The sequence below is a fragment of the Leucopleurus acutus genome (assembly GCF_964270905.1).
Source record: "Leucopleurus acutus genome assembly, chromosome: 9".
NCBI classification, from domain to species: Eukaryota; Metazoa; Chordata; class Mammalia; order Artiodactyla; family Delphinidae; genus Leucopleurus; species Leucopleurus acutus.
The window spans coordinates 12,541,793-12,568,777 of NC_139144.1; the positions used below are offsets into that span (position 1 = coordinate 12,541,793).

General features: G+C 48.4%; 1 protein-coding gene across 2 annotated transcripts in view; it reads right to left on the reverse strand.

Moving 5' to 3' along the window:
* OGDH (oxoglutarate dehydrogenase) overlaps nt 1-26,985 on the reverse strand; it is a 76,776-nt gene that overhangs the window by 25,355 nt on the left and 24,436 nt on the right. For both annotated transcript variants that reach the window (XM_082845986.1, XM_082845987.1), the window contains exons 3-9: nt 23,183-23,374; nt 21,298-21,400; nt 6,973-7,088; nt 3,693-3,847; nt 3,407-3,553; nt 2,792-2,882; nt 2,236-2,415 (exon numbers count right to left, since the gene is read on the reverse strand). In XM_082845986.1, the coding sequence (XP_082702112.1) occupies nt 2,236-2,415; nt 2,792-2,882; nt 3,407-3,553; nt 3,693-3,847; nt 6,973-7,088; nt 21,298-21,400; nt 23,183-23,374 (984 nt within the window). The remainder of the gene's footprint in view (nt 1-2,235; nt 2,416-2,791; nt 2,883-3,406; nt 3,554-3,692; nt 3,848-6,972; nt 7,089-21,297; nt 21,401-23,182; nt 23,375-26,985) is intronic.

The window sequence follows — 26,985 nt, forward strand, 5'->3', positions numbered from 1 at the left end:
TCCCACATGAATGCCCCAAGGGCCACATCAGCCCTGAGCCAAGCTGGGTCAGGCTCAGTCTTGCACCAGGTTATAGAACAACCTTGGCCACATTTATAGAAATTACATAGTTTTTTCCTGAAACACTGAAGGTTATGTAACAAATACTCTAGCTCCCTGGATTCTGGGTTTAACAGAAATCAGATAATTGCCTGAGGGTTTGGGAAGAGTAGCCAGGAGAGCAGGTGTGAAGGACTGGTGGGGTCTGGACCGGCCCGCTGAGCACGGGCAAGGGTGGGCTCAGATAGAGGGGCAGGGGCAGGGGCCTGGAGGGATGGGCCGTCCACGCCAGGCAGGGCACTCCCATGGACAGGGCACTCCCTCAGACAAGTGCCTGGTGACCACACAGGGCTAATCAGCCTCTCCTGGCCTCACAGGATGGATTGCTGTGATCATCTGAAGCATGTTAGACACCCTCCACCACTTCTCCCTAGTTCTTTCATTCCTTTTCAGGATGTCTCCATCATTCTAAGCAAGCGATGCTGGAGTGGCTTGTCGTCTGTAATTTATGAACGTGGATGTCACAAAGTTTTCTGCAATCCTGTTCCCTTCCCTGGCCCCAAATGCCTGGGCAAGGGCCCCAGCCACAGACAGCGGAAATGCTGGAGGCACTGGTCACTGATGCTGGTTTCCTCCCTATCCGTCCCCGGCCACTGTGTCACTGGTGGTCTCGGGGGCTGCACAGGAAGCCACTTTCTACCCTCTTGGAGTTTCTGAGGCACCATCCAGGCCCCCAAGCTCAGCAAAGTAACTCTCATGTCCCGACACCCTCCCCATGGGCCACACTCTTTGTGGTGCAGGAACCACTTCCTGTTCCCAATGCCACCTCTGGTTGGGATCCCGTTACCCTCTAACCGTCCAAACACAGTACGAGTAGACTCACAGTGTTTTAAATTATAGAACCTAGTAGACTAATGCTTGGTTCCACCTCTAAAAAGTCTGACCCCTCTCCAGGGCATTCCTGGGCCAGGCTGCCCTGCCCAGCTCCTCCCTGCTCTGCCCACAGCACAACCCCACCTCCATCCTTGTCCTTCTTTCATCTCCAGAGAATGTCCTTTTCTTCCCGTCTACCTAAATCCTGCTGTTTCTTTAATTAAATACGACAACTACCTACTCTATCGATGAGAGGATTTGACTGCCTTTCATTCCACTTCCTTCCACACCCATATACCTCTTCTGAAGTTCTTCACCAGTGAACCTGCAGCTTTACATCACGTTGTGTATGTTCTGTTAGCTTCCTCACATATGACCCTATTTCTAGGAAGAACAAGAGATGCTTGGGAGTAGGGTGGTGATGCTGACTTTGAACATGCCCCAGAATGCACACGCAGACATTACAAAAACTTGATTTTTCTTATTGCTTGGCTCTGAGGTTATCATTAAGTAATAAGAACTGTACAATTTGTTACAGACAGACTCCTACTTTGAGGTTAAACAAGGACAAACAGTTAAAATCCACTGAGGATTTCTATACGTAAGTAGGCTGTCCAACCAACATTAAACATTCAGCGTCACACACCTGGAAAATGCCGGTACCAGGGCCCCCCGGAACTCGAGCTGTTCTCCATCTCTAAACGGTGCCACCCTGCTACAAACTCGAACACCTCTCCTCCCATCTGTATTTTTTTTTTTTTTTTTTTTTGCGGTACGCGGGCCTCTCACTGCCGTGGCCTCTCCCGTTGCGGAGCACAGGCTCCGGATGCGCAGGCTCAGCGGCCATGGCTCACGGGTCCAGCCGCTCCGCGGCATGTGGGATCTTCCCGGACTGGGGCACGAACCCGTGTCCCCTGCATCGGCAGGCGGACTCCCAACCACCGCACCACCAGGGAAGCCCCCCATCTGTCAGTTTTACAGTTCCTCCTTTAGGCTCACCCACATCTTTTCCTTAAGGCTCTCTCCTCCTGTTCAGTGACAAAGGCTCTTTGTCCGCCATGATACTGTACAAGACTAGCTTCTCCACAGGTGTGGTAACAATGAAAGCAATCTACTCCCCACCTAGCTCTGGTGGTCACAACTTGGAAGGAAGCATTATCTGTAACGGATTAATTTATTAATACTATGGCTACTCTTTCAAGATCCATTCAGAATATTTTGCTAAATTCCAGAAACATGAGGTCTGGGACGTGCCTGAGGCTGTGGGCCGGTCCTGGACCATCTGGCCTCAGGGCTGCCCCTGGCCAGCCCCCGTGGCCTTACCTTCTTTCCCTCGGTGTCCCCGCAGTAAAACTGCTCAGCTTTAGTCTTGCCCATCACCACGGGATCGGCAGCCTCCAGGTGGGAAGGGTTCGCCACCAGCGACAGGGTGATGTTCCTGTCGGTCACACGGTTGATCCGCCGGTGATACATGCCCAGGTGGTACTTCACGTCTCCAGAACCCTGAAGGTACAAACAGTCAGTCTTCATCCTGGGCGTGGAGATGCTTACTCTTCACGACAGCCCTGTCCTGTATTATTTCTCCTCCCAGAACCCCCACTCCTGGAAGGATGGAAAGCCTTTCCCCAGAATGGCTCTACCCAGGGCACAGGGAGAAGGTCCCTCAACCAGAGGCGCACATCCCAAACCCCAGCGGGGAGGACTGCGGGGGCTGCCAAGCCTCTGATCTCTCTTTTCTCCGGGAGGTCGGCCACCGGCCACCTCCTTTGTGAGTGGTATGGAGGATCCCAGGCCCAGGTGCTTCCGGAGAAACAAGTGGAACCAGGGTCTGGTGTGGGTCAGAGCTATGCTAGTTTCTAAAAGAAATCAGGTGTCTCACCTCATCAGCTGCCTCCAGCTTTGAGTCGAACTGACAGAAAATCTGCTCCAGCTCCTTCCTGATGACGTTTGCAAGCACGTTCAGCCGCCCTCTGGTACACAGAGGAGCGAGCAGGGCCTGAGCTGTGTTCCGGGCAGCAGGCAATGCTGTTCTAGCCCCTTCCTCCCCCGATGGACAGGCAGTGCCTCGGTTTGCAGCCCGAGAGGAGCTGAGAGCAGAGCTGATGGGACACTCAGCCTCTGCTTGCCCGGCACCCAGGGCCACGACGAGGTGGGAGGAAGAAAGGTAGAAAACGGAGAAACACTGCCGGCCTGCGGCGAACGCTCCACCCTCAGCCTCCGCTGCCGCCTCAAGCTGAGGTCTCCGCTCCACGTCACCGAGCAGCCTTCCCTCTAGGTTAACCTCCCTCAGTGGTGATCCCGACAAGGGCATGAGGCCAAGATGCCTGCCTAAAACCACTATGGCCTTGAGTGTGACAGTGGCTACTGAGGGAGGGGGATGCTGTGGCGATGGCTGTCCCAGGACAGGGGTGCAAGTGCGTTCCAGGCGAGCCAGCCTCCTTGCTTGCCTAGTGCCCCACCCCGTGCTCTGGATGCATGAAGGGCAGCCAGGTACCTGTGCGGCATCCCCATGATCACGTAGTCCACTCCGTTCTCACTTGACTTGTCAATGATGGTCTTGAGGGCAGGAATCAGCACCTCGCAGCCTTCGAGACCAAAGCGCTTCTCAGATGACCACTTCCGCTGCAGGAACTCCTCAAACCTGGACAGGAACCAAGCCACTCTGAAGAGCCAAGTCACCAGGGCCAACCTTGCTCTCGTGGGGCTGTGGTCACGCTCCAAACCCACCCACCCCTGTCAACAGGCTGTGCCACACTGACGGGACCAGTGCAGCCCCGTACCTGGTGGAGCGCACTAGCCGGGCCAGCAGGGTCCGCTTCTCCTCGTTGGTGAACTGCATGATCCCAGGCGTCTCGAATTTCTGCCGGATCCACTGGCACTGCTCCAGGTCATTGATGAACATGAACTCCACCCCAATGTGCTGGCAGTACGCCATCTGTTTTTCACACACACACACACACGATCAAGGGGATGTCCCCACAGGCGTGTTGACTGCCCACTCAGCCAGAAGGCTGGCAGGAACAGGTGGCCTCCCTTTCAAATGCAACAGAGCCAGCTGTGATCTGGGGCACCAAGTTTGGGCCCACAACCTCCTCTCACTCCGAACCTGGCCATGAAATACTTCCTCCACAGAGTACAGAGCCCAATAGGCAGGGAGGGGACAGTGAGAACCACTAAGCCGAGACATGCTCCCCTCATGGCGGGAGGACAGAAGCACCAGCCCAGGGACGGGGAAGCTCCTGGGGAAGACAGGTTCTCTGACCTCAAGGTCAGACTGTGCCCACCACCCTGAGAAAGAAAGGCCCTGTGCTGCCGGTGGATATCACAGCTCAGTGGCCACTTAAGTTAGCAGGCTTTTATTTATTTATTTTTAAAATTTATTTATTTATTTATTTATGGCTGCGTTGGGTCTTCGTTGCTGTGTGTGGGCTTTCTCTAGTTGTGGCAAGCTGGGGCTACTCTTCGTTGCGGTGTGCGGGCTTCTCGTTGTGGTGGCTTCTCTTGTTGCGGAGCACGGGCTCTAGGCACGCGGGCTCCAGTAGTTGCGGCACGCAGGCTTCAGTAGTTGCGGCACGTGGGCTCAGTAGTTGTGGCTCATGGGCTCTAGAGCGCAGGCTCAGTAGTTGTGGTGCACAGGCTTAGCTGCTCCACGGCATGTGGGATCTTCCTGGACCAGGGCTCAAACCCATGTCCCCTGCATTGGCAGGAGGATTCTTAACCACTGCTTTTAGGAATTTAAAAAGCAATGCCCTGGTGTGAAAATAATTTTTTAAAATTAATTAATATATATATATTGGCCACGCTGCACATCTTGTGGGATCTCAGTTCCCTGACCAGGGATCAAACCCGGGCCACGGTAGTGATACCGCTGAATCCTAACCACTAGGCCACCAGGGAAATCCTGACAATAAGTTTTAGAGCCCACAAATGCCTTTCACCGTCTTCGCAGCAGTCATGCTGACCAAGCACTTAGAGGGCCGGGTTCTGCTTGGTGGTTCTGTCTGTGACCCCCTTTGGTTTTCACAACAGACATGGAAACTGGCTGGCACAGTGCAGGGTGAGGATGCACCTGGGATCCCAGTGGTGGGTCCAGATGTGACACCAGAGCAGGGGTGGGCACCTCTGCATGTTAATTCTATGATAATGAAACAAAGGGACATTTGCTTGAACTCAAAATAATGGCCAACCACAACGCGCTCGCTATCATCCTAGCCAAGAGGAGGAAAATCTTGCCTAGGGACAAAAAGAGGAAATGGAGCTGGGAAAGACCTTGGTGTTTAAGGTGTTTTCATTAACTCCAAAACTATATTTCCCTGAGGACACCTCATGTGATAAACTGGGAACTTTTAAACTGGATGCACAAGAAGCCCAGGGATGGGGGGTGCTGGCCTGCCTTCCCTGACTTCAGAGCCAGCGCGAGTCACCACTTCCACCGGAGCTGTACAGTGACAGTGCCCTGATCTACTGAGCCGCAGAAGAAAGTGTATTTCTACACAAACACATTTGAGAAAACATGGCCCAGCCACAGCGTCTGTTAACATGAACCTTGAACCTTCCTCCATCAGCTTAAAAAAGGGTGCATCTTCCCTGGGACCCAAGTCTGAGTTGTAAGCCTAGCAGAGAGGAGAGGAAGGGGTGGGGAGAGAGGGGAGGGGAAGAGAATGAAGGAAGGGAAAGGGGGAGAGGAGGGGGAGGGAGGAAGTGGGGAGGGAAGAGGCGGGGAGGGGGAGGGGGCTCCCTCCTTTACCCATGGAGGCAGGAGAACACGCCCGTGCTCCTTATGCCTGATGGGCAGTATGTCCATTACTGAACAATTAAAGGCTCAAAGGAAATTATTAGGTCAAAAACAGTATGTCTCCATTATTATCAGCATGAATTTAGCTATTAACTTGGACACATAGTTACTGGGCCCCTGGATCATATTTTGTTTCTCCTGTTCTTGGCTCAATCCCCAGGAGAAAAGGGCAGGGAGTTTTAGGTGCCGATTCTTAGCTTCTCTCTCTAGTGAGACGTTAGGAAGCCAAGAAATTGCACTCGCTCTAAATATTCAAAGAGCTGCAAGTTGATTATTATGTCACAGGACCAAGAACATACTTAAGCTCTGTCAGCTCACACAGCCGCCCAGTGCACGCACATGTCACGTGTAAACATACCTAACCCACCATCATCGGGTGAGTGTACACAAATATCTGTAAACAACGAGAAGGGGTATTCCGAACTGGGACAAGTTAGAATGGCAGGCTCTCTTGGAAGAGTCCTGGACGTGGGGCCCTCTGGGGACAGGGGGTGCTATGGCTGGGACCCCTGGAGTCCAGGTCCAAGTGTCCACAACAGCCCAACTCCTGGGTTCTGGCACTGGATGAAATGAGAGCCGTGCATGGCTCTCTGCCCCTTTCAAATGCTAGATCAGTACAACCTGGGGCTCGAGCAGTCGCTTGTAAACACAGCTGCGTATCCCTAGCTCTGGGAGATTTGTAAAAATGCACATTTCCAGGCTCCAAAACCAGAGCTGACTCAGTTGGTCGTAGGTGGGCCAGGAATCTCCCCAGGCGTTCCTATTCAAGTTGGCTTGGGAATGACACCCTTTATTTACCTAATGCTTTAGGACACATTTTTTTTTTTTTTTCCTGGTACGTGGGCCTCTCACTGTTGTGGCCTCTCCCATTGCGGAGCACAGGCTCCGGACTCGCAGGCCCAGTGGCCATGGCTCACGGGCCCAGCCGCTCCGTGGCATGTGGGATCCTCTCGGACCGGGGCACGAACCCGTGTCCCCTGCATCGGCAGGCGGACTCCCAACCACTGCGCCACCAGGGAAGCCCAGGACACATTTTTTAAAGTCGGAAGCAAAGTCTACATTTTGTTATGGTTGATTGTAAAAATAAAAAAACATGGAATTTCATCAACAAAATAGCAAAAAACAGAACAAAACAATTCCCCTTCCCTTACATTAAAAAAATATATAGGATCAAGAGAAAAACAACCTAGTCTGGAGGCCTCCTGCCAACACAAGTTTTTAGCAAGTCCACTGGAGTTTTCTGGAAATGACTTGTGTTTTCTTACCTCCAGGCGCCGGATGATCTCCCGCAGCGGAAGGGCCGACTCCTGTCCGCCGATGAACGTGGTGGTGGGCAGGTGGAAGACCTTGTCCAGGTCAGACTCGTCCAGGCCGTAGAACCCTACGGGGGTGAGGAGAGATGGGCACAGCCATACGGGGGCCACAGTTTAGGAAAAGGGGGAGGGACTCCCCAGGGGAGAGAAAAAAGAAGAACAAAATCATAAAAACCTCTGTTATGTATGAAAATACATACTATATTACAGCCAGAAACACAAAGTTTAGCAACAAACAGAAGCTGAGTATATTACTGGCATCACAGGTAAAGGAGAATAAATTCATATGATGCATATATTAGTCCAGTGCACCAATTATTCATAATTTAGAGAAAAATGTATTTCAAGACCCCACAGACACAAAGCGATTTAGGTTTGAAAAGGCACTGGGTAAGTCAATCAGAAAGCAAATGAAAAACAGTTAAGGAGAGAATTCAAGTAGAAAATGAGGAACTGGACTAGACTAGGTCATATATGTCTTAATGGTGATGGCATTTGTATGTGGTGAGTGGAAGCTAGGAGACTGAGAAGTGAGGGACAGTCACCAAGAAGCCCAGTGGCCTGCGGGAGAGCTGCCAGGCAGCAGGGCAGAGGCTTCCACAGCCACCTCTGATGAAGGACGGCGCCATCTCCTGGAAGACCTCCAACTGCACATGAAGACCCATCCTCCAGACAGCGCTCGTAAGTCACAGATCTGATTATCGCTCTCCCCAGTCCAATACCGACACGTATTTACTGACTAATTGCTAAGGAACCGACTATCACTGACTCATCACTGCTATTTGCTGAGCACCACGTGCAAGGTGCCTCCTCATCTGAAAGCATATTTCAAACTGACAAACACGTGATGGAGCGGAGGGGCTCTTTCCAGGGCATTATGCGCTTGTTTCATGTTGCAATAATTATCAAAGGGGAAGAGACTTGGAGGAAAACTGCCCAGTGACACTATAGGTTAGGCTCCCACCCACAAGATATTGGCTGGAGTGAGGCAAGGTGCAGTTCACAATCCCAGACGCCAGGATGAAATGTGAAACGAGCACCCACAGTCTCTAACACCTGACTGTGCAAGATCAGACAGTCTCCCATTTCCTGGCCTAATTAAGTGTAAATAAGACAGAGGGCCCAGTAAGGGACCCAAGCAGTCGCTTGCAAACACAGCTGTGTATCCAAATCTCTAGGGAATTTGGGAGATTTGTAAAAATGCACATTTCCAGGCTCCAATGCCAGGACTTGACTCAGTTGGTCATGGATGGGCCATGAACATCCCTGGATGATCCTATTCAAGCTGGCTTGGGAACCACAGCTTTTATTTATCTAATGCTCTAGGACACTTTTTTTTTTTTAACTTTTAAAAGCAAATTCTATGTTTTTCAACCGTTTTTTGTTTCATTAAAACAAAAGCAACCTGGCTTTTTTTCACCTTGAGGTGGTGGTGGTGATGGTAGAGTGGCTTGGTTAAGCTATGCACCCGTTTCCTGCCGTTATTCTATCAAGAATGAGGATGGGCCATCACGTGGGCCTGATAAAGCATGGCTCTGGCCTTTCACAGCCCAGCTCTCAGTGTTTATGGAGGAAAACCAGACTTATTTGGGGGATACTTTTCCTAGCTCATGGGAACACTCAGCAGTGGGGGCTAAGGGAACCGGGGTATCCAAAGAGTGCACACTCTGTTGGGAACAGTTTGAACATTTTGATTGTGGAGTTAACCAACGACTTGTGTCCCAGAGGAGAACGTGGGCTTGTCGTGACCTTTCAGCATGAAGAGCCCTTGGCCTCACCACATGTGTGATTCTTCATTTCCATCACCGTGAACTGATCATTCTTGGGCTCTACTACTGAACTTCAAAACTGCTGGCCTTGCCTCTGAGTTCTTCAGTCATTTGACAACTTAAATCTACAGACGTCTGGGAAGGTAGTATAGACATATGCCTACCTATTCCCCCACCAAGTGCAACTAAAAACCCCAGATATCATATATAAAACAAATGTAAGATGACGCCAAAGGGTGGAGAAAAAAGCCAACCAGCCAAGGAGGTCCCTAGGTTTCCTTCTGGGCTCCCATATCCCAGACTTGGAGCAAAGAATGTGGAAACTTCTACAGGTGTAGACAGAAAAAGCCCCAACAAAAGCTGCTCTCTTTAAAGGACCAGGAGAAAGGCAGCCTCGCAGGACAGAAAACTTTTAGACTGTAACTGCTCTGTTCCACCCAAACATACGGAACACACTGCAGCCCCATCAACACCCTTGTCAGGCTGCAGTGCACTCTGACCTCTGACCCCACCCAAAGGTTTCAAAGAAGGCCCAAGAGGAAGCCCAAACTTTCATTCCCTCTGGGAGGTAATGCACTAGCCCACTCCCCCACCCTAATGTCAACAGAGACTTTGGGGCCCAGAATGTCCATCTCCACCGGGGAGTAACTAGGTGGGCCCCTCCCTACCAGAGCAGTGTTCAGAGGAGCCTTGCAAAGATTTCAACAAGATCCCATCTCATAGTACCCAAAATGTCCTGGTTTCAATATTAAAAAAAAAAAGAAAAATCACTTATAACAAGAACCAGGAATATGTCAGATTGAACGAGAAAAGATAATCAATAGACACTAAGATGTTAGAATTATCTAAGATTCTCAAGAAGCCATTATCAAATGATGTCAGTGAGCGATTAAAACATGAGAGAGACATGAAAAAAAAAATTAAGTCTCAGCAAAGACACAGAAAGTCTCTGCAAAAAATTAAGATACAAAGAAGCACCAAATGGGAAATTTTGAAACTGCATAATATAATAACCCAAATTAAAACTTAGTAAACGGGCTCAATGGCATTATCAGAGGACAGAGGATCAGTGAACTTAAAGGGAGAACAACAGAAATCAACCAAGCTGAAGAATACAGAGAAAACAGATTGGGCGGAAAAAACGGAAGAAAGTCCTAGGGACGTGTGATGCTGTAACAAAAGATTTCACAGTTGTGTTGATGAATCCCAGAAGGAGAAGAGAAAGCGGGAGGCTGAAAACTTCCCAAATATGGCAGAAGACTTACTCCACAGACTCAAGAAACTCAGTGAGCTCACAAAATAAAGCCAAAGAAATCCATGTCAAAATATGTTACAATTAAACTTCTGAATTTAAAGACAAAAAATCTTGAAAGCAGCCAGAATATAGTGACACTTTGCCTAGAGGGCAAAACAACTCAAATAACAGTGGATTTCTCAACAGAGGACAAAACAACAGAGGACAAAATAATAGAGGATTTCTCAACAGAAGCCATGGAGACCAGAAGGAAGTAGCACCACACTTACCAAGAGCTGAAAGAAAAGAACTGTTTCCCCAGAATCCTATATACAGTGATAATATCCTATAGGAATGAAGGAGAAATCAAAACATTTTCAGATGAAGAGAACTAAGAGAATCTGTCATCCTAAATGAATGGCTAAAAGAAGTTGTAAACAGAAAGGAAATGATACCAGAAGGAATCAGACAGGAGGAAGGAAGAAAGAACATGGAACTAAAAAATACAGGTAAATAAAAGACTTTCCTTCTCCTCGTGGGTCTTCTAAATTATGTTTGATGATTGAAGCAAAATTTGTAATATTATCTGATGTAGTTCTAAACATATGTAGAGGAAATGTTTAAGATAACTATATATTTTACATGGAGAGAAGGAAGGGATGTAAAGGGAGGTAAGTACACTTCACTTGAACTGGTAAAATGATGACACCATTAGATTGTGATAAGTTATGTAGTGATATAACACCTAAACAGCCACTAAAAAGGCTAAAAACCACTAAAAACACAAAGAGAGATGATCAAAAAGACTATATATAAATAAAAATGGAATTTTAAAGTATAGGTTTAAAAACCTAGAGGAAGTCAGGAAAAAGAAAGCAGATAAATGAATAGGGCCAAACAAAATGAAGGATAAAATGGTAGACTTAAGCCCTAACGTATCAATAGTTACATTAAATATAAATGGTCTAAATATACTACTTAAATGACAGAGATTGACGGAGTGGATTAAAAAAACAGGACTCAACTATATGCTTGACTTCAAATACAGTGATTTAGGCAGACTGAAAGTAAAAGGATGGAAGAAGATATGTCATGTAAAACATGTCCAACAAAAGCAGGAGTAGCTATATTATCATCAGATAAAGTATATATTAGAGCAAAGAAAATTACTAGAGACAGAGAGGGACATTGTATGATAAAAAGATCAATCCACCCAGAAGACATAGCAATTCTAATTGTGCGTGCACCAAACAACAGAGATGCAAAATATGTGGGAAAAAAACACCAAAACTGAGGACTGAAAAGAAAAATAGACAAACCCACAGTTCGTCTGGAGGCTTCAAAGCCCTTCACTCAATAATCGACCAAAAAAGTAGATAGAAAGTTGCCAAGGATATAGAAAGACTCTATAACTGACAGGATCTAATGGACATTTATAGAACACTTCACCAAACAACAGCAGAGTATGCATTCTTTCCAAATGTCCATGGAACAAATGCCAATTCAGACAATATAGTGGGCCATAAAAACACCTCAACAAATTTAGCAGAACTGAGGGACTTCCCTGGTGGTCCAGTGGTTAAGCATCTGCCTTCCAATTCAGGGGATGTGGGTTTGATCCCTGGTCGCGGAACTAGGATCCCACATGCCATGGGGCAACTAAGCCTGTGCATCGCAACTAGAGAGAAGCCAGTGCGATGCAACTAGAGAAGCCCACGCGCTGTAACAAAAGATCCCGCGTGCTGCGACTAAGGCTCGACGAAGCCAAAAACAAAAAAATTTAGCAGAACTGGAATTATATGGAGTACATTCTCCAACAACAATGGAATCAAACTAGAAATCAATAAGAGAAATATAAAAGGAAAATCTCCAAATTCTTGGAAACTAAACAACACCCTCTAAATAATCCATGAATCAAAGAAGAAATATTAAGGGGTATCAGAAAATACACTGAACTGAATGGAAACGAAAATACAGTATGTCAAAGTTTGTAGGACAGCTAAAGCAGTTCTGACAGGGAAATTTATAGCAGTAAATGCAAACATTAGAGAAGAGGAAAAGGCTCTAATCAGTAATCTATAAGATCTTACCACAAGAACCTAGAAAAAGAAGGAAAAAAAAAACAATACAAAGAAAGCAGAAGTAAGGAAATAAAGATAAGAACAGAAATCAATGAAATTGAAAACAGCAAAACAGAAAAATCAATGAAACAGCTGGTTCTTTGGAAAGATCAGTAACATTGACAAACTTCTAAAAGGACTAACAGAAAAAGAGAAGACACAAATTACCAGTATCAGGAATAAAAGGGGATATCAATACAGACTCTGCAGGTATCAAAAAGATACTAAGGGAATACTATGAACAACATACACTTGACAACTCAGATGTAAACAAACCATTCCTAGAACAACACAAACTGCTGTTACCCACCCACTATGAAAGAGATAATCTGAATAGCTCTAACTTTTAAAGAAATCGAATTCATAAATAAAAAGCTTCTGAAAAAGAAATCCAAACCCATATGGTTTTGCTGGGGAATTCTACTGGACGTTTAAAGAAGAATTAACACCAACTCTACACAGTCTCTTTCAGGAATTAGAGTAGGAAGAAAACTTCTCAGCTTATTTTACAAAGCTAGAATTACCCTGATACCAAGAGCAGACAAAGACAGTCAGAAAAAAAAAATTACAGACCAATATTCCCTACGAATACAGATACAAATACATATATATATAGATGCAGCAATATGCACAAAGAATTATATACCATGACCAATTGAGGTTTATTCCAGCAGTACATGTAAGTTGGGTTCAATACTTGAAAATCAATCGATGTAATCCACCATTGATCAGGAACAAAGCAAGGATGTTCATTCTTATGCCTCTTAGTCAACATGGTACTGCAAGGTCCAACCAGGGCAATTGGGCAAGAAAAGGAAATAAAAGGCAAACAGATTGGAAATGAAGAAATAATTGTTCCTATTTTCAAGTGAGATGATTGTCTACCCCCAAAATTCTAAAGAATCTACTAAAAAAAAAAAGTCCTAGAATAAGTGAGCTCAGCAAGGTCACAGGACACAACATAAAAACAATCAATTGTACTTCAAGATATTAGTAATGAATAGAGGGACACTAAATTTTTTTAAAAACAGGAAGTACTGACATGTAAATCTAACAAAACATATACAGAATTTGTATGCTGAAAACTACAAAAAGCTGATGAAAGAAATCAAAGATCTAAATAAGTGAGACATACTATGTTCATTGATTGAAGGGCAACATAGTAAAGATGTCAATTCTCCTTAAATTCATCTATAGGTTTAACACAATTCCTACCAAAATGTCAGCAAGAGTTTTTGTAAATGTAGACAAGCTTATTCTAAAATTTACATGGAAAGAGACAGGCCCTAGAACAGCCAAGGCAATTCTGGAAAAGGAAAATAAAGTTCAGCAGCTACAGTAATCAAGACAGTGTGGTACTGGTGGAGAGACACACCTATTAAAAGAACAGAGAACCCAGAAACAGACCCACTGAATAAGTCCAACTGATTTTTGATAAAAGTGTATAAAAGCAATTCAATGATAAGAAAGACAAACTTTTCAGTTAATGGTGCTGGAGTGATTGACATCCACAGGCCAAAAATAAACAAACCTTGATCTAAACTTCATATCCTATACAGAAATGAACTCAAAATGGATCACAGAGTTAAATGTTAAATGCAAAACTATAAAACCTTTAGAAAAATACAGGAGAAAATCTTCAGGATCTAGAGCTAAGAAAAGAGTTCTTAAACTTGATACCAAAAACATGATCCATAAAAGGGAAAATTGATACACTGGACTATAGAGTTTAAAACTTTTGCTCTGTAAAAGACCCTATTAGCCGAAGAACAGAAGAAACAACACAAAGGTCCTTCAGTGAGTAAATGGTTAAAACAATTCTGGGACACCTATGGCAAGGAATGCTACTCAGCAATTAAGAAGGAAAAAATTAGTGTTAGAAAAGCATGCTGACTGAAAAATGCCAATTCCAAAATGTTACATATTGTGATTTGTAAAACATTCTTGAAATGACAAAATTATAGAAATGGAGAACAGAACAGTGGTTGCCAGGGGTCAAACATGGAGGTGGGGTAGAAGGGGAGTAAGTGTGGCTACAGAGGGGCAGCAGGAATGGCCACTGGAGTGATGTAGACCTCTGTGGCTTGACTGCTGTCAGTGTCGGTATCCTGGTGTGATGTACTATGGTTTACAAGATGGTACCACTGAGGGAACTGGCTGAAAGGCATATGAGAATGTCTCTGTTATTTTTCATAACTGCATACAATTATTTCAAAATGAAAAGTTTAATCAAAACTAGAGTCTCACAGACATGATAAGATGGAGGAAAAGAGAACTTCTGAGTGACACCTGGCATGGAAGGAAGACTGGCCACTGTGGTGAGTGACAGCAGGCAGATGACCCCCGGCACCCCACTCTGGATTCTTCAAAGGTGCTCTGCCCAGAACCAAGGGTCATTAAGGACTCCTTACTTCATTAAGTAACGTTTTATCAGTACTTTAGTTGTCCTTCAAACATGGGAAGATCAAAAGGGAAAAAATGCCCAGGAAGCAGAATCTGAAAGAATCCAGAGTCCAGTCAGAGGCACAGTGCAGGATGTGGAGGAAACGACGTGCCAACATGCAGAATGTAGTGTGGCCTCAGGTCCCCGCTGGCTACAGCAGGAGCTAGAGACAGCCTACGCTAAAGACGGAAGCCCAGCGAAGCGATGGTGGACACGTGGAGGTGAAAATGCTCTTCAGAACACAAATGGACAGAAGCTAATATGACATGGTAAGTAGCTCTACCTGTTGGATAACAGCTATATGACAGGAAAAACATATCTCAAGACAATTAACAAACTTCAAAACACTCGACAGAGTTGTGTCAACTTTCCCCAAATTGCATGCTGGGGAAAGCTGCACATCCTGCTCAAATGAAGTCCTCAGCTCCAGAAAAGTGAAAGGCTCGTTATTTTCATACCTCCTACTGTTAGCATTCGAAGTCGTTCCTTGAAAACTGCAAGATCTGAGAGGCAGAGTGGGATAGCATGGGTGAGTGCAGAGGGAAAAAGACAGGCGAGTTAGTTTAAAAAAACCCCAAACACCCAAAACCCTACACCATTACCGCAGGAACAGGTAGCACAAACACTGTCACACAGACATAGACACTGAAGGAGAACAAGGGAGGGGGGATATGTGGTCTGATAAACATGGAAACGGTTCATGAACAGCTGGAATAAGGTGAATCTGAAGGAGGGAAAGGCCGCTCCCTGAGACCGAGAAGCCACCGTGTGGTGGCAGCTGAGGCCTCCTCATTTCCCCATCCTGAACAAGTGGCCGACACAGAGCTCTCCTGGGAAGTCAAATCCACCCAGTCCAGACTGCTTTGGGATGAAAAAACTGGGGAAAAGAAAATGAAAAAGCCTAATTTTTGTGTCCCATTCCTCAGAACTGGAGCACTAGGCAGCAGACTAGACCCAAAACCTCAAGCTCCTGCTGGATTCTAAAGAGTAGAAGGTAGGTCCTTGGTCTCCCCTCTCGAGAAGGTAGAACCAGGATGGAGGAACTCAGCTGCTGAGGACACAGGCTGAGAGCCACACACGTGCACAGCTGTACACACTCCTGCCCCACACCTGGAAGCTTGCCTGGCGCTAGTGAAAATCAAGATGTTGATCTGGACACACAAAATGCCTCCTGACGCTGGTTCCCTGGGAGGGTGGGCCTGGTGACTGAGGGGTCAGAGCATGGTCACTGGCACTGTGGCTGCTCCCTGCCCTGGGAGTAGAGAGGAAGGCCAGCCAATGCACCCTTGGACGCTGATGGCAAGAGCTCTGCCTCAGAGAGGACGGAGATGCCTGCTCTGAGTGGGTAAAGCTCTCCTCCTCGCCCTCGAGGACGGCAGCACCTACCAAAGACCTCAGAGCCAGTGGCTCTCAAGACAATGGAACGTCCGGGTCCTACACAAAAGCATGGATGCTTTGCTTAAGGCAAGGATGAAGACTCTTCATTTTTTTCCTTCAATCCTCATAATCAAGACATACGACCATGCCAAGGAGCCATAAGAGTTGCCTGTGGGACTATCTCCCCACCTCCCCTGCCACCTCCCCACCCGCCGCCGGCCTCAAAGGGAACTGCAAATGTGCATCTGTTAAAAAAAATCTAGGGACTTCCCTGGTGGCGCGGTGGTTAAGAATCTGCCTGCCAATGCACGGGACACGGGTTCGAGCCCTGGCCCGGGAAGATCCCACATGCCGCGGAGCAACTAAGCCCGTGCGCCACGATACTGAGCCTGCGTTCTAGAGCCCGTGAGCCACAACTAATGAGCCCATGTGCCACAACTACTGAAGCCCGCGCGCCTAGAGCCTGTGCTCTGCAACGAGAAGCCACTGCAATGAGAAGCCCGCGCACCGCGATGAAGAGTAGCCCGCACGCAGCAACAAAGACCCAACGCAGCCAAAAAATAATGAAATAAAACTAAAAAAAAAATCTAAAGGCAATATGGTAAAATGTTTACATTTGTTCACCGCGGGTACTGGATACGTGGATGCTTTTATTCTTATCTGCACTTTTTGGATATTTTTAAAATAAAATACAAAGAAAAGACACAAACCAAAGGAGAATGGAAAGAGAACAGATATTCTGGTTGTCATTTACAGAAAGCGCAAGGGATTCCCAGCACCTGAGCACTTCAAAACATTTTTAAAAATTACTTCTTGATGAGCACAAGATGCTCTGCTGGAGAGACAGAGAACGGCTGAGATTTGGCCGTGTCGTTCCTAAGTGAAGCATAGCCGGCAAGAAGCAGGGATGTGCCTTGGTCTGCCAGTTCCTGGGCATCCAGGACGGAGGACACCCCTGCAGGGGGAGGTACCCACAATGACCTTAGCTTGGCCTGCCCTCCTGAGTCACTTGGGGAACCTGATCCCAACTCTTCACTCAGTGGTCTGGTGGCACCACACACTCACTGCACACAGCTGCCAATAAATGCTAAGTAAACTGCCCTCTATTGTTCTGAAATTATGAAAGCAGATTAAAATTCAACTCTATTTTTAGCTCATTCTTCCTAGCCATCAAGGGGGCAAAACTCAACCAGAAAGAACGCTCTGGAAGGTCAGACGGGTGGGGAGACTTCCTGTCCTGCTGTGCTGGACATGAAGTAGCTAAAATGTTGCCATCATTTGGACTTTTGAATTGCCCTTTTAACTATTTAACTCAAGCTCATTTCCTAAGACTGACAATTTGCAAACACTAATGGTAAATAGAAGTTTCACGCCTTCCTCTATTTACAGAATTTGTTTTGAGTTCTCCTTTAATTATGTTTAAGTCTCACATTTAAGTAAATTCTAATCATTTTGTCACTGTGAATAGTTATACTATAGAATTTATACAGAAACCACAGACGATGGCACTTTTAAGCTGGAATCTAACTCAAATGCTGCCCTTGGAAGAGGAGAGGAAATGGAGGGCAAGAGCTAATGAGAACTTTCACCATGTCCCCACCCAGCCAAGGGCAGCTCTGCTGAGGCCAGAAACAAGACTGCCCCACGCCCCGTCCTCACCCCAGCGAAGCAAGGACTGCATGCCAGCGCAGGACTGCAGCCTGGAGGGGGAAGAGCGCACAGGCTGTCTGGAGTTGATTTGTTTCTACTTAAGGCGGCAACAACCCCGACCCCAAGGGACTCGCTGTCAAAAGCTGCACGCTGACCCCTCTTTAGGGCCAACCAGGAGAGGCCTCGCTAGAAAACCTGATCCCATCTGGAGACTTCCCACCTCTCCCTAGGGAGGAATGTGGAATGTGTGCCCAGGCATCTCAGGTTGGAGCTCAACTCTCCTCCACCCGACGCGACATAAATCAAGATGCTCTTCTGGGGGACACCTGGAACCTGGCTCCTAACATAACACATTCTGGGAAAAGGCCCCCCTTTCCTAAGCAGTCACCGCACAATTCTAGACCATAACCCACACCTGAGAAACTGTTCTAACATTAATTGTTAAATTTTAATCAAAATAATCGATAACCCCACCATCTCAATGATATTTCTGTTGCATTCACAGTATGTTCTGTGTGCACGTGTCTCACGGTGACCCTGACATGCTAGGACCATCCAGCAGCTGGAGCATGTCGGCCAAGTCGGCTGTCTACCTGTTAACACTCTCTACCAGTGACTGCAGGGGCCATGAGTATTTCTAGGATGTTAGCATAGGGAACCTAGGCCAGCGTTTCCCAACCTTCTCAGAATTGGTCAGAAAAGGGCAAGAACTCAGTGGAAACTTTTCATATTTTCCACCTTATTAAAAAAATTTTGAGGGGACATCAGCCCCGCTCGCCCTGCAGACCTGCACTGGCTAGCGCTGCCCTTGGGAACGGCTTCCTGACTTCACCCAAGGCTCGCAGCTGTTCCTCTGGCCCTCATGCTGCTCCAGCAACAGCACAATGCTCAAATACCTGAGGGGTGATCACCGCCTGGGCCTCGGTTTCCCCACAAGAGGATGGAGAAATCGTGCCGCATCCACTGGGAGAAAGGAAGGGCAGCTCAGGGGTGTTACGAGTGGGACGCAGGCTTGGGGAAGGCTTCTGTGCAACACAGGACACCACTGCAGTCACTCACTTACCCCAGACCAACACGTGGGCCACGCCGACCCCCTGCTTTGGCAGGTCCCTGCCCCGGAGCTACCCTGTCTCCTCGTCACTCAGGGTGCAGCCCAGTCCTTACTACTACCAACTCCTGTGGGACCCACTCTGGGTTATTTGCTCCATTTCTTGGTTTCTAAATATATATCTTTACCAGAGAGACCAACAGCTACTTATCTCAAAAGATTATTAACAATCACAGTGGCTCACACCTTCATGGAGCTTAGTAAGCTCCAGGCACTATTCTCAGGAGTTTATTTAATTCTGAAACAACCTAACAGACGAGGAGACAGAGACAGAGGCACACAGCTAGTCCTGGCAGAGCCGGGCTTCCACATAGGGAGCTAGCTCGAACCCAGGCCCTGAGGTTCGGATAAGATGGTGGGCAGGAAAGTGCTCTAGGGACTGTCCAGTGTCCCTGAACAGAGCGGTCACGTTGGACCAGTTGTTTTCATAAAGACCTACATACATCAAGAGTGAGATAATTTAAGACTAACTTTCCTACACTAACCCCATTGATCATGACTTTTAGGTCACACTATTTTGAATTCTCGGGATGCAGTGACCTTTTCTCCTGCACAGGAGGGGGCTGCTGCCCAACTTTCTCCTGCTGTTTCTGAAGGGCTCCCAGCTGCAGGATGCCCAGTCTTCCTCAAATGAGCTCAGGAAGTTCTGGGCCATCTCTGTGTGTCTCTGGCTTATAACCCTCGCCATGCTGACGCAGAACCTCACAGGGGCACACTCGGGGCACTATTCCAGAGTAGAACGTAAGGCAAGGCCGAGATGGCCAAGAAAGAACTAGGAAGAAGGACAGAGGTCCTGCCTCTGCCCCTGCCCCTGATGAGAGCTGTGAACTGAGGAGCCAGGCAGCATCAACAGGCCTGGGGCTCCCACCCTTCACAGACTCCTGGGCTGGGATGGCCTGGGGGCGCTTCCAAGAAAGCCCCACCTGTGCCTGTGGGCGGCGGGCGCCATCCCACCCTGACCAGTCTTGCGTGGGACAGAGAAGAGCTCCAGGCTCCCCAGGCAGTACTAATGAGCTGGGAACCACCGAAAAAGGTCCGTTTTGATACCAAGAAACTAGCAACCAGGGATGGCACAAGGAACAGGGGAGATGCAGTTTCGGATGGGAGAAGGAGATCCCACCTCCCCTGTGCCTTTCTTGTTTAAATGCCTGACTGTGCATGGGAACACCAGGCTCTGTGGCCTGTGCCGGGCTGGCTCTGCAGTCATCCTTTTCTGGAGAGACAGCTCCAGGGCACAGGGCCTTGAGCTCTCATCAGGCAGCTGGTGCCCTGGGGCTCGCAGGCCTCTCACGTAGAGGGGGTGCTCTGCCCTGGACCTGGAGGGTACTCACGGTGCCGAGGGGGCTTCAGCACTGGTGAGCACAGGTTGGGTCGGGCCTGGGTGCTGCGGGGACTAAGTGGCGAGGAAGAGGAAAGGAGCTCCAAGCGTCCTCAGGGACACTGCAAAGTGAAGCTCACTTCTGGGGTGCACAGTTGTCACCACTCAATAAAGTAGCAGGATTAAGCTCACGTCCTGCCGACAATCTGAACTGGCCCTATTTAATCATATTCAGGAGGGCTTCCCTAATCTTTCTTCCAAAAACTGCTAAAGTGCAGGTACAAAGTAGAGGAAACCCTGCATTACCTAGGAGTGTTTCTGAAATGAAGACGGAGCAGAGACGAACCTCTAACAGCAATTCCAGGGCCAACACTGTTTGAAATCCAGCCTTACCTGACTAGTGCCTGACCTCCCACGTCACAACTCGGACACGCCTCTAAGGGCATTCGGGCACCACAAAGTGTTAGTGACTGTTATTCAGGAGGCAAATTTCGTCCCCTCCCAAAGAGCAGCGTTAGGCAGGTAGGTAATCATCAGTTTTATTAGCATGCACAGTGTTTCTCGAAAACAACCTGGCCATTTAAAAATTAGTCACGTCGTCATTTCTGCAGCACAGGTTAGCAGCACGGTGACTTAGAGCAGGTTAACTTGAGAAAGCAACCGCAGGTGTGAGCCCAGCCACGCCCCTCTGCTCAAGACAGAGAGGGTACGGTGAGCGGGACTACAAGCGCCCGCGGGGACGCCTTCCAAAGTTTCCTCAGTATGATCACCGGCATTTGAGAATCGAGACACCCAAACTGCACCACCTGCTCTGGAATTCGCCCTGTCAAAGGCAGGCCACACCGTGCTTCGGAGCAGACAGTGTGCGACAACGGTCCTGAGCAGTGCCCCGTCTGGGGCAGCACTGCCCTGAGATCTGGAAACCGAAGCCAGACGAGCTGGTCTCTGGAATATCTTCTGACCCACCTGCCTGGGTGGGTCATCTTTTTCTCTGTGCCACAAACCTTTTCTGCCCCCAAATTTTACTTTCCAATTTTGAGACTTAGATAATTGAGCTCATACGATCTGGCTGAAAAGCTGAGATAAAAATAACTTGCCCAAAACACACTAAGGCTACATGACTGATAAATGTCAAGTGATCAGAACGAAGGAAACTTAAGAGTCTTTCCCTTCCGCCTGTGGACGTCCTGGCTGCCACAGGCTGGGACACAGAGAGAGGAACCACGCAGCGCAGCGCTGGCCGCTCTCAGACCCTCACCAAGTTTGTCTGTGGATGAGATAATATCAGCGGGCACGGAGGAGTCCAGATCAGCATCCAAAATTCCCAGGGGGTCCAGCTGTGCTACATGGTGCCCTCGTATCTACGAATGGGCCAGCGATGGAGAGGGAAGGACACACACAAAAGGACAGGAGAAAAAAAAGAGGGAAGGGGTAAAAAAAAAAAAAAAAAAGTAAAATTACATTAAAATTAGTGTTTACAGATTAATTCTCACCCACGTTTGAAGAAACAGTTACTGGAGCATCATCAAAATTTACACAACTAATTCCGAGAGGATCAAGTTTTGCAATGTGGTGACCCCTGACCTGGAAGCAATAATACAAGCAGTCATTAAGCAGGTCCTGTGGGCTGTGGCAAGGGGTAAAAGTTGCACTTGGTCAAACCTTTCCCTGAGAGTGCCAATGAACCCAAACAACAAAGTCAGTTAGTAAAAAGACTTACAATAGTTTGTTTTAAAGCACTATTGTGCATAAATGCACTTTTATAAAAAGGGGATAAGCTCCTCAGGTTTTGATAAACCTGGCAGTCTAAAAGGACCCGCTTCTCGGGATCCTTCACAGTTTTCCTGGATAAACAGAAATGGGATATGCTGGGGACTTTAGCTCCAGTGCGAAGACCACTCAGCTTAGAACACGAAGTCCCTAAGGAAGGGGTGGGTGTGGCCCTGCTGCGTGGGTCAGGGCACAGGGGGCACAACAGCAGACAGCTACAACAGGGACCTCAGTGCCTGATCTGAACCATTTAAAAGCAAAAAGACACGTAAAATCCCTTCCAATTTTGTTTCTTTAAGTCTTGGATACTTTATCCACTGTTTCTTGCTAACAATTTGGGAAGGGGAGCAGTTGCTGAGAAGTCACTTAAAGACCAACAGAAATGACTGAGGCTGAATAAGTCAGGCAGTGGTCAGCACACACCAACTGTGCCTCTTTCTACAGAAACGCCCACTGTGAACGGCGTGCGTCTCGTCATTTGCCCTGGGGAGAGAGCCTGACTTGCCAGGCTCCAACAGGACAGACCCACCCTGTGCTACCTGTCCTGACACCTGTGGCAACTGGCCCCGTGGGCGGAGGGGAATGGTCCACATGGCCATTTCCAGGAAAGAGAACATCGGAGACAGAACTCTGTGGTGTGACACCCCTGCTACATTGCAGCAATGCCAGAAGAGGCAGCAGGGGAGCCCATGTCCTGGCAGCTCCCAGAAGGGCCTCCCCGGGCCCGATTTCTCCTCCTTTCCTCCTGAGAACTACTCACAGACCAGGTGGTAAGGTCTGAATTCTGGGCTCTTCTCCACACCACGCGGATATCCTGGAAGGGGCTTCTGGGCTCTGAGAAAGGCCATGGAAGCCCTTGGTTCTGCATGAGCCTCCTCCAACGGGGCTGACCACTGACTGGAATGCTCCTGGAGAGGTGGCCCCTCTGCAGGCTCAGCTGCCCCTCACCTGCCTCTCCCTGCTTCCATGGGCTCTGCTTCTATCCCCAAACCCTACAGGTTCATTTTGTCTTATTGCATTTGGGCCCTAGCAACTGAGAAGGGGAGCAGCACACCCCTCCCGGTCACTGCTCCCTCCTGGGCATCGGCACTTCCCCTGACGCCCGGGCACTGACCGCGTTTCCCTGCTCACAAATCATTCTTGCCAAGCTATGGGAAGAAATAAGGGCAGGTGCTAAAGGTGGCAGAGGATCTGCTCAAACAGGGTGAGACTGCCTGGGCTCCTTTTCTCTTGTCATATGTCATTTTTGCCTCCCTCCAGCCCAGAGCAGGGAGAGAGAGCGCCTAGTGTTTGGTGGGGGTGAAAGTTAAGCGACAACCTTCATGGGGTCAGCAGGGCACTCTGTCACGGATGGCTGGCCGCTGCCACCTTACCTGGTAGGCCCTGATGAGAGACTGCACTGCCAGGTGATCCTCCACCAGCTTGTCCACGTTGGGCTGAACCTCCACCAGGGGCTGCGCTCTGGCCACAGCTGACAGGGAGCCCAGGCTCAGGGGGAGCGGGCTCTGGTAGGCGGTGCCCGGGGGCGCTCCGGCGTTGGTGTTTCGGAAAAAAATGTCCCATGACTGAAGACAAAGAAGGAACACACATGTCACTCCGTTGCTCCCCTAAGGCCTAGGACTCATTTTTAGCCAAAAAGAGAACTGTTCTTGGCAGGTAAGCCTTGATTATGCCCATCTACCAGTAGCCTGGTTGGGTCAACTTCTTCCTAGTTTGGATAGCCTGCTTCTGCCCCCAGAGGGTGGCTCTCTCAGAGGCTGGGCCCCTGCTTCCATCATTCCCTCAGATGCGCCTCCTCACCCCAACCCTCCGACGCAGATGCCCTCCCATCAAAACCCCCAAGGCCCAAGGCCGAGCAGCTCTGCCCGGCTTGTGGGTGCCAACTGCTTCCATGGCAGGCAGCCCAGGAGGCAGGTGAACAGAGGCCTTCCTGCCCCATCTGTTCCCTGCCTAGTCATCCGGAAGACCAATGCTCGTGGCCCTCCTGCCTGTAGGGCTGCCGCTGCCCCAGGTCCTCAAACCCCAACTGGGCCTCCTCAGGGGAACTGAGTGCATTTAGATCCTCTTTCCAGACCCCAGAGGCGAGGCACAGCTTTTGAAGCCCAGGCCTGCTTGCTTGTGCTTTCTCGCCGGACATAAAACAGAAGCAGGGGGACTTCCCTGGTGGCACAGTGGCTAAGACTCTGCGCCCCCAACGCAGGGGGCCCAGGTTCGAGCCCTGGTCAGGGAACTAGATCCCAACACGCATGCTGCAACTAAGAGTTTGCATGCCGCAACTAAGGAGCCCGTGCGCCGTGGCTGAGGAGCCGGCGAGCCACAACTAAGGAGCCCACCTGCCGCAACTAAGACCCGGCACAACCAAATAAGTAAATAAATATTAAAAACAAAAGCAAAAAAACCCCAAAGAGAATCAAGGCCTTTATGTAAGAGGCAGCCCGGAGCTTGGACCTGTGAAGCCTGAAGCGTCCCCACTGACCCCTACAGAAATAGTCTTGTCACTAAGGGCTCAGGGTGTGCAGTCGGAGGCAGAAACTTAAATCTGAGCTCTGAGATCTTGGCAAATAACCTAAATTTCTGTGCTCAGTTCTTTCATCCGTAAGATGAGGACAAAAAAAATCTATATATTCTTCATAGGTTTTTTTGTAAAGACTAAAGGCATTTAGCACACAATCTGGTAGGCAGTTGGCATTACTGGTAGTAACTGGTATTACTACTGGTTTCAACTTCCTTTGTGCTAATGTGAACTAACTCCTCTTCCTATTATTTTTGGCTATTTTGTATTTGATTCAATTTTTTCTTTTCTTTTTTTTTTTGGCCATGTTGTGCGGCTTGTGGGATCTTAGTTTCCCGACCAGGGATCGAAACTGTGCCCCCCCCTGCAGTGGAAGTTCGGAGTCCTAACCACTGGAGTGCCAGGGAATTCCCTGATTCAATTTATAATCTGCATAGACATTGTGAACTATAATAGTTTATCTCATACAAAGACGTGAAGCTTAAAATAAAATTTTAGAGGTCAGAGAAACTAAGACTTAATAAAATGCCATTGCCAAAAAATATATATTAAAACTCAGAGAGTCTAGAAACATGAAAACATTGTCTTTCTTCTCTGCCATGCATTTTCCAGTTTCTAAGATTCTTCTGTCAATAAACTCTGGTTAGACTTCTTGAAAAATCTGGAGAGGAGAAACTTCACTAGACTTTTGTTCGCCCTCCCAGTTAAGTGCTACCAAGATGTTGTCCAGATGGGCTCGTCTGGGAGCTTGGGCAGGTATCGAATGGGTCTATCTATGTCTGGGCAGAAACCCTGAGACTGGTCCTGAAGCCTGAAGGTCTTCTGGCTTTTCAGGCAGGCTCTTTATGACATGTAGACGTACTGACTTGGACGGTCCGAGAGAGATGGCTGCATGCTGCTGCCAGTCACAAACCCCTGGGATGCGCACAGGCCTGGAGCATCACACAAGGCAGCCCGGCCTCTCACCGAAAGTGTTTCTGAGGGGAGCTTTCCAGAATGTTTATATCATTCTACAATAAGAACACAGTCCTTTTGTATTCAAAAAGATTAATTAAAAAAAATCAAACTATTAGGGATAATAGTACAACACGGTGAATATACTAAAAACCAGAATTGTACAATTTTTACATGTGAATTCTACCTCAATAACAATTTTTAAATGTTTTAACATATCTCACTATTCAAGGTTTTACTGTTTTTACCTTTCTGGTTAATTTTCAGCATGTCAGCTGATGGTAGAAGGGAGCTCTGGGGTTCTCTTTTGGCAAAGGTCATAACACCGACTGCAGAGCACCTTGCATCACGTGACCTGACAACCAGGGGCATTCTACACCCAGGGCTTGGAACCCCAAGACCATTCTCTCCCTCTGAGTCCTCTAACAGGGGTAAAAGCAGTATGCCCACCAGAGAAAGCAACCGACTTACTCTTGGGAGAGAAAGGAGAGGATGCCTCAGGATCAGCAGCCTTGGGCAAGGTAAGGCTGCCCCAAGCTCGGCGGCGCCCACCTGGTTCCTTACACAGGCCTAAGGAGCAGACACGCTGGACACCCCCAAACATTTCTGACTCTGTGAGCTCGTACAGCAGGCCATGCAAGCTCCACGCATTCTGGGAGCAGCTCTGGCCCAGGGCTCTCCCTGGCCCCCACCCATACCTCCAGTAACCGAGGGCCTGGACTAAAAGGAGCCCCGTTGATAGGGTAGGGGATGCGGCAGGAGTCAGCCCAGCCCTGCACGGCAAGAACCAACAGCACACCGTTCCTGCCTTGTAAAACCTCATCTAGTTTCTGCTTTGCCCCCAGCGGGCTCTAGCACTGGCGTCCCCACGCTTACGTGTGTCCACGCCAAGTCCTGCTCTGGACATTTACCCTGGGGCTGCAGGGGGGCTGAAGGACAGGGCATGACCCTGAAACCAAGTAGCCTCTGGAGAGCAGCACACAGGATCCCAACTTTCTTCAAGCCTTAAACACTGTCTTCTTCCCCACAGAACGCATGAACACATGTGTAGAAATGCAGCGGCAGTCGCCCAACGACAAGACCTTGGATGGAGAGGGTCCTCTGGCTGCACGCCGACCCCTCACCCTGATGGGCACCAGCTGCTGACAGGCCCAGAGCCAAAAGGCATAGCAAAAACCACAAGTTCACCTCTCTTTAGAAAAATCAGCTTTGAATAACAAGAACAGTAGTGGCAGCCACAGAGGTAGGAGCAGTTACCACACTGATGTTCCAAGCACCTGGAATGCCAACTACAGCCTCCTGGGGAGAGGTTCAGGCAGGCAGGACTGACAGTGTGGTCACCAGGCAGAGATACGGATCAGGTTAAGTAAGACAGAGCAACCCTTACAGAAACAGCGTCTCTCGGGCTGGCTTACCCTTGCCAAAGCCAGCAAACAATAAAATCAAAGGATTTCCAGGGCTGACACCCGGAGGGGAGGGCGCAGGCCAGGCCCCTGGGTGGCAGTGGGGTGGGGAGGGAAATCGCAGTCATCGGGCCTCCTCTCTCTGACCTTCTTTTGTGCTTGGGATAAAACTCCAGGTGATTTTCAATTGGCTGAGGACAGCGACACAGACTGAAATTCTGCTCAAGCTGGAGGCGGTCAGAAAAAACTGGTTCCTACCAGTATTGCAGAGAGCTGGGAACCACTGGGAAAGAATATGCCAGGAATG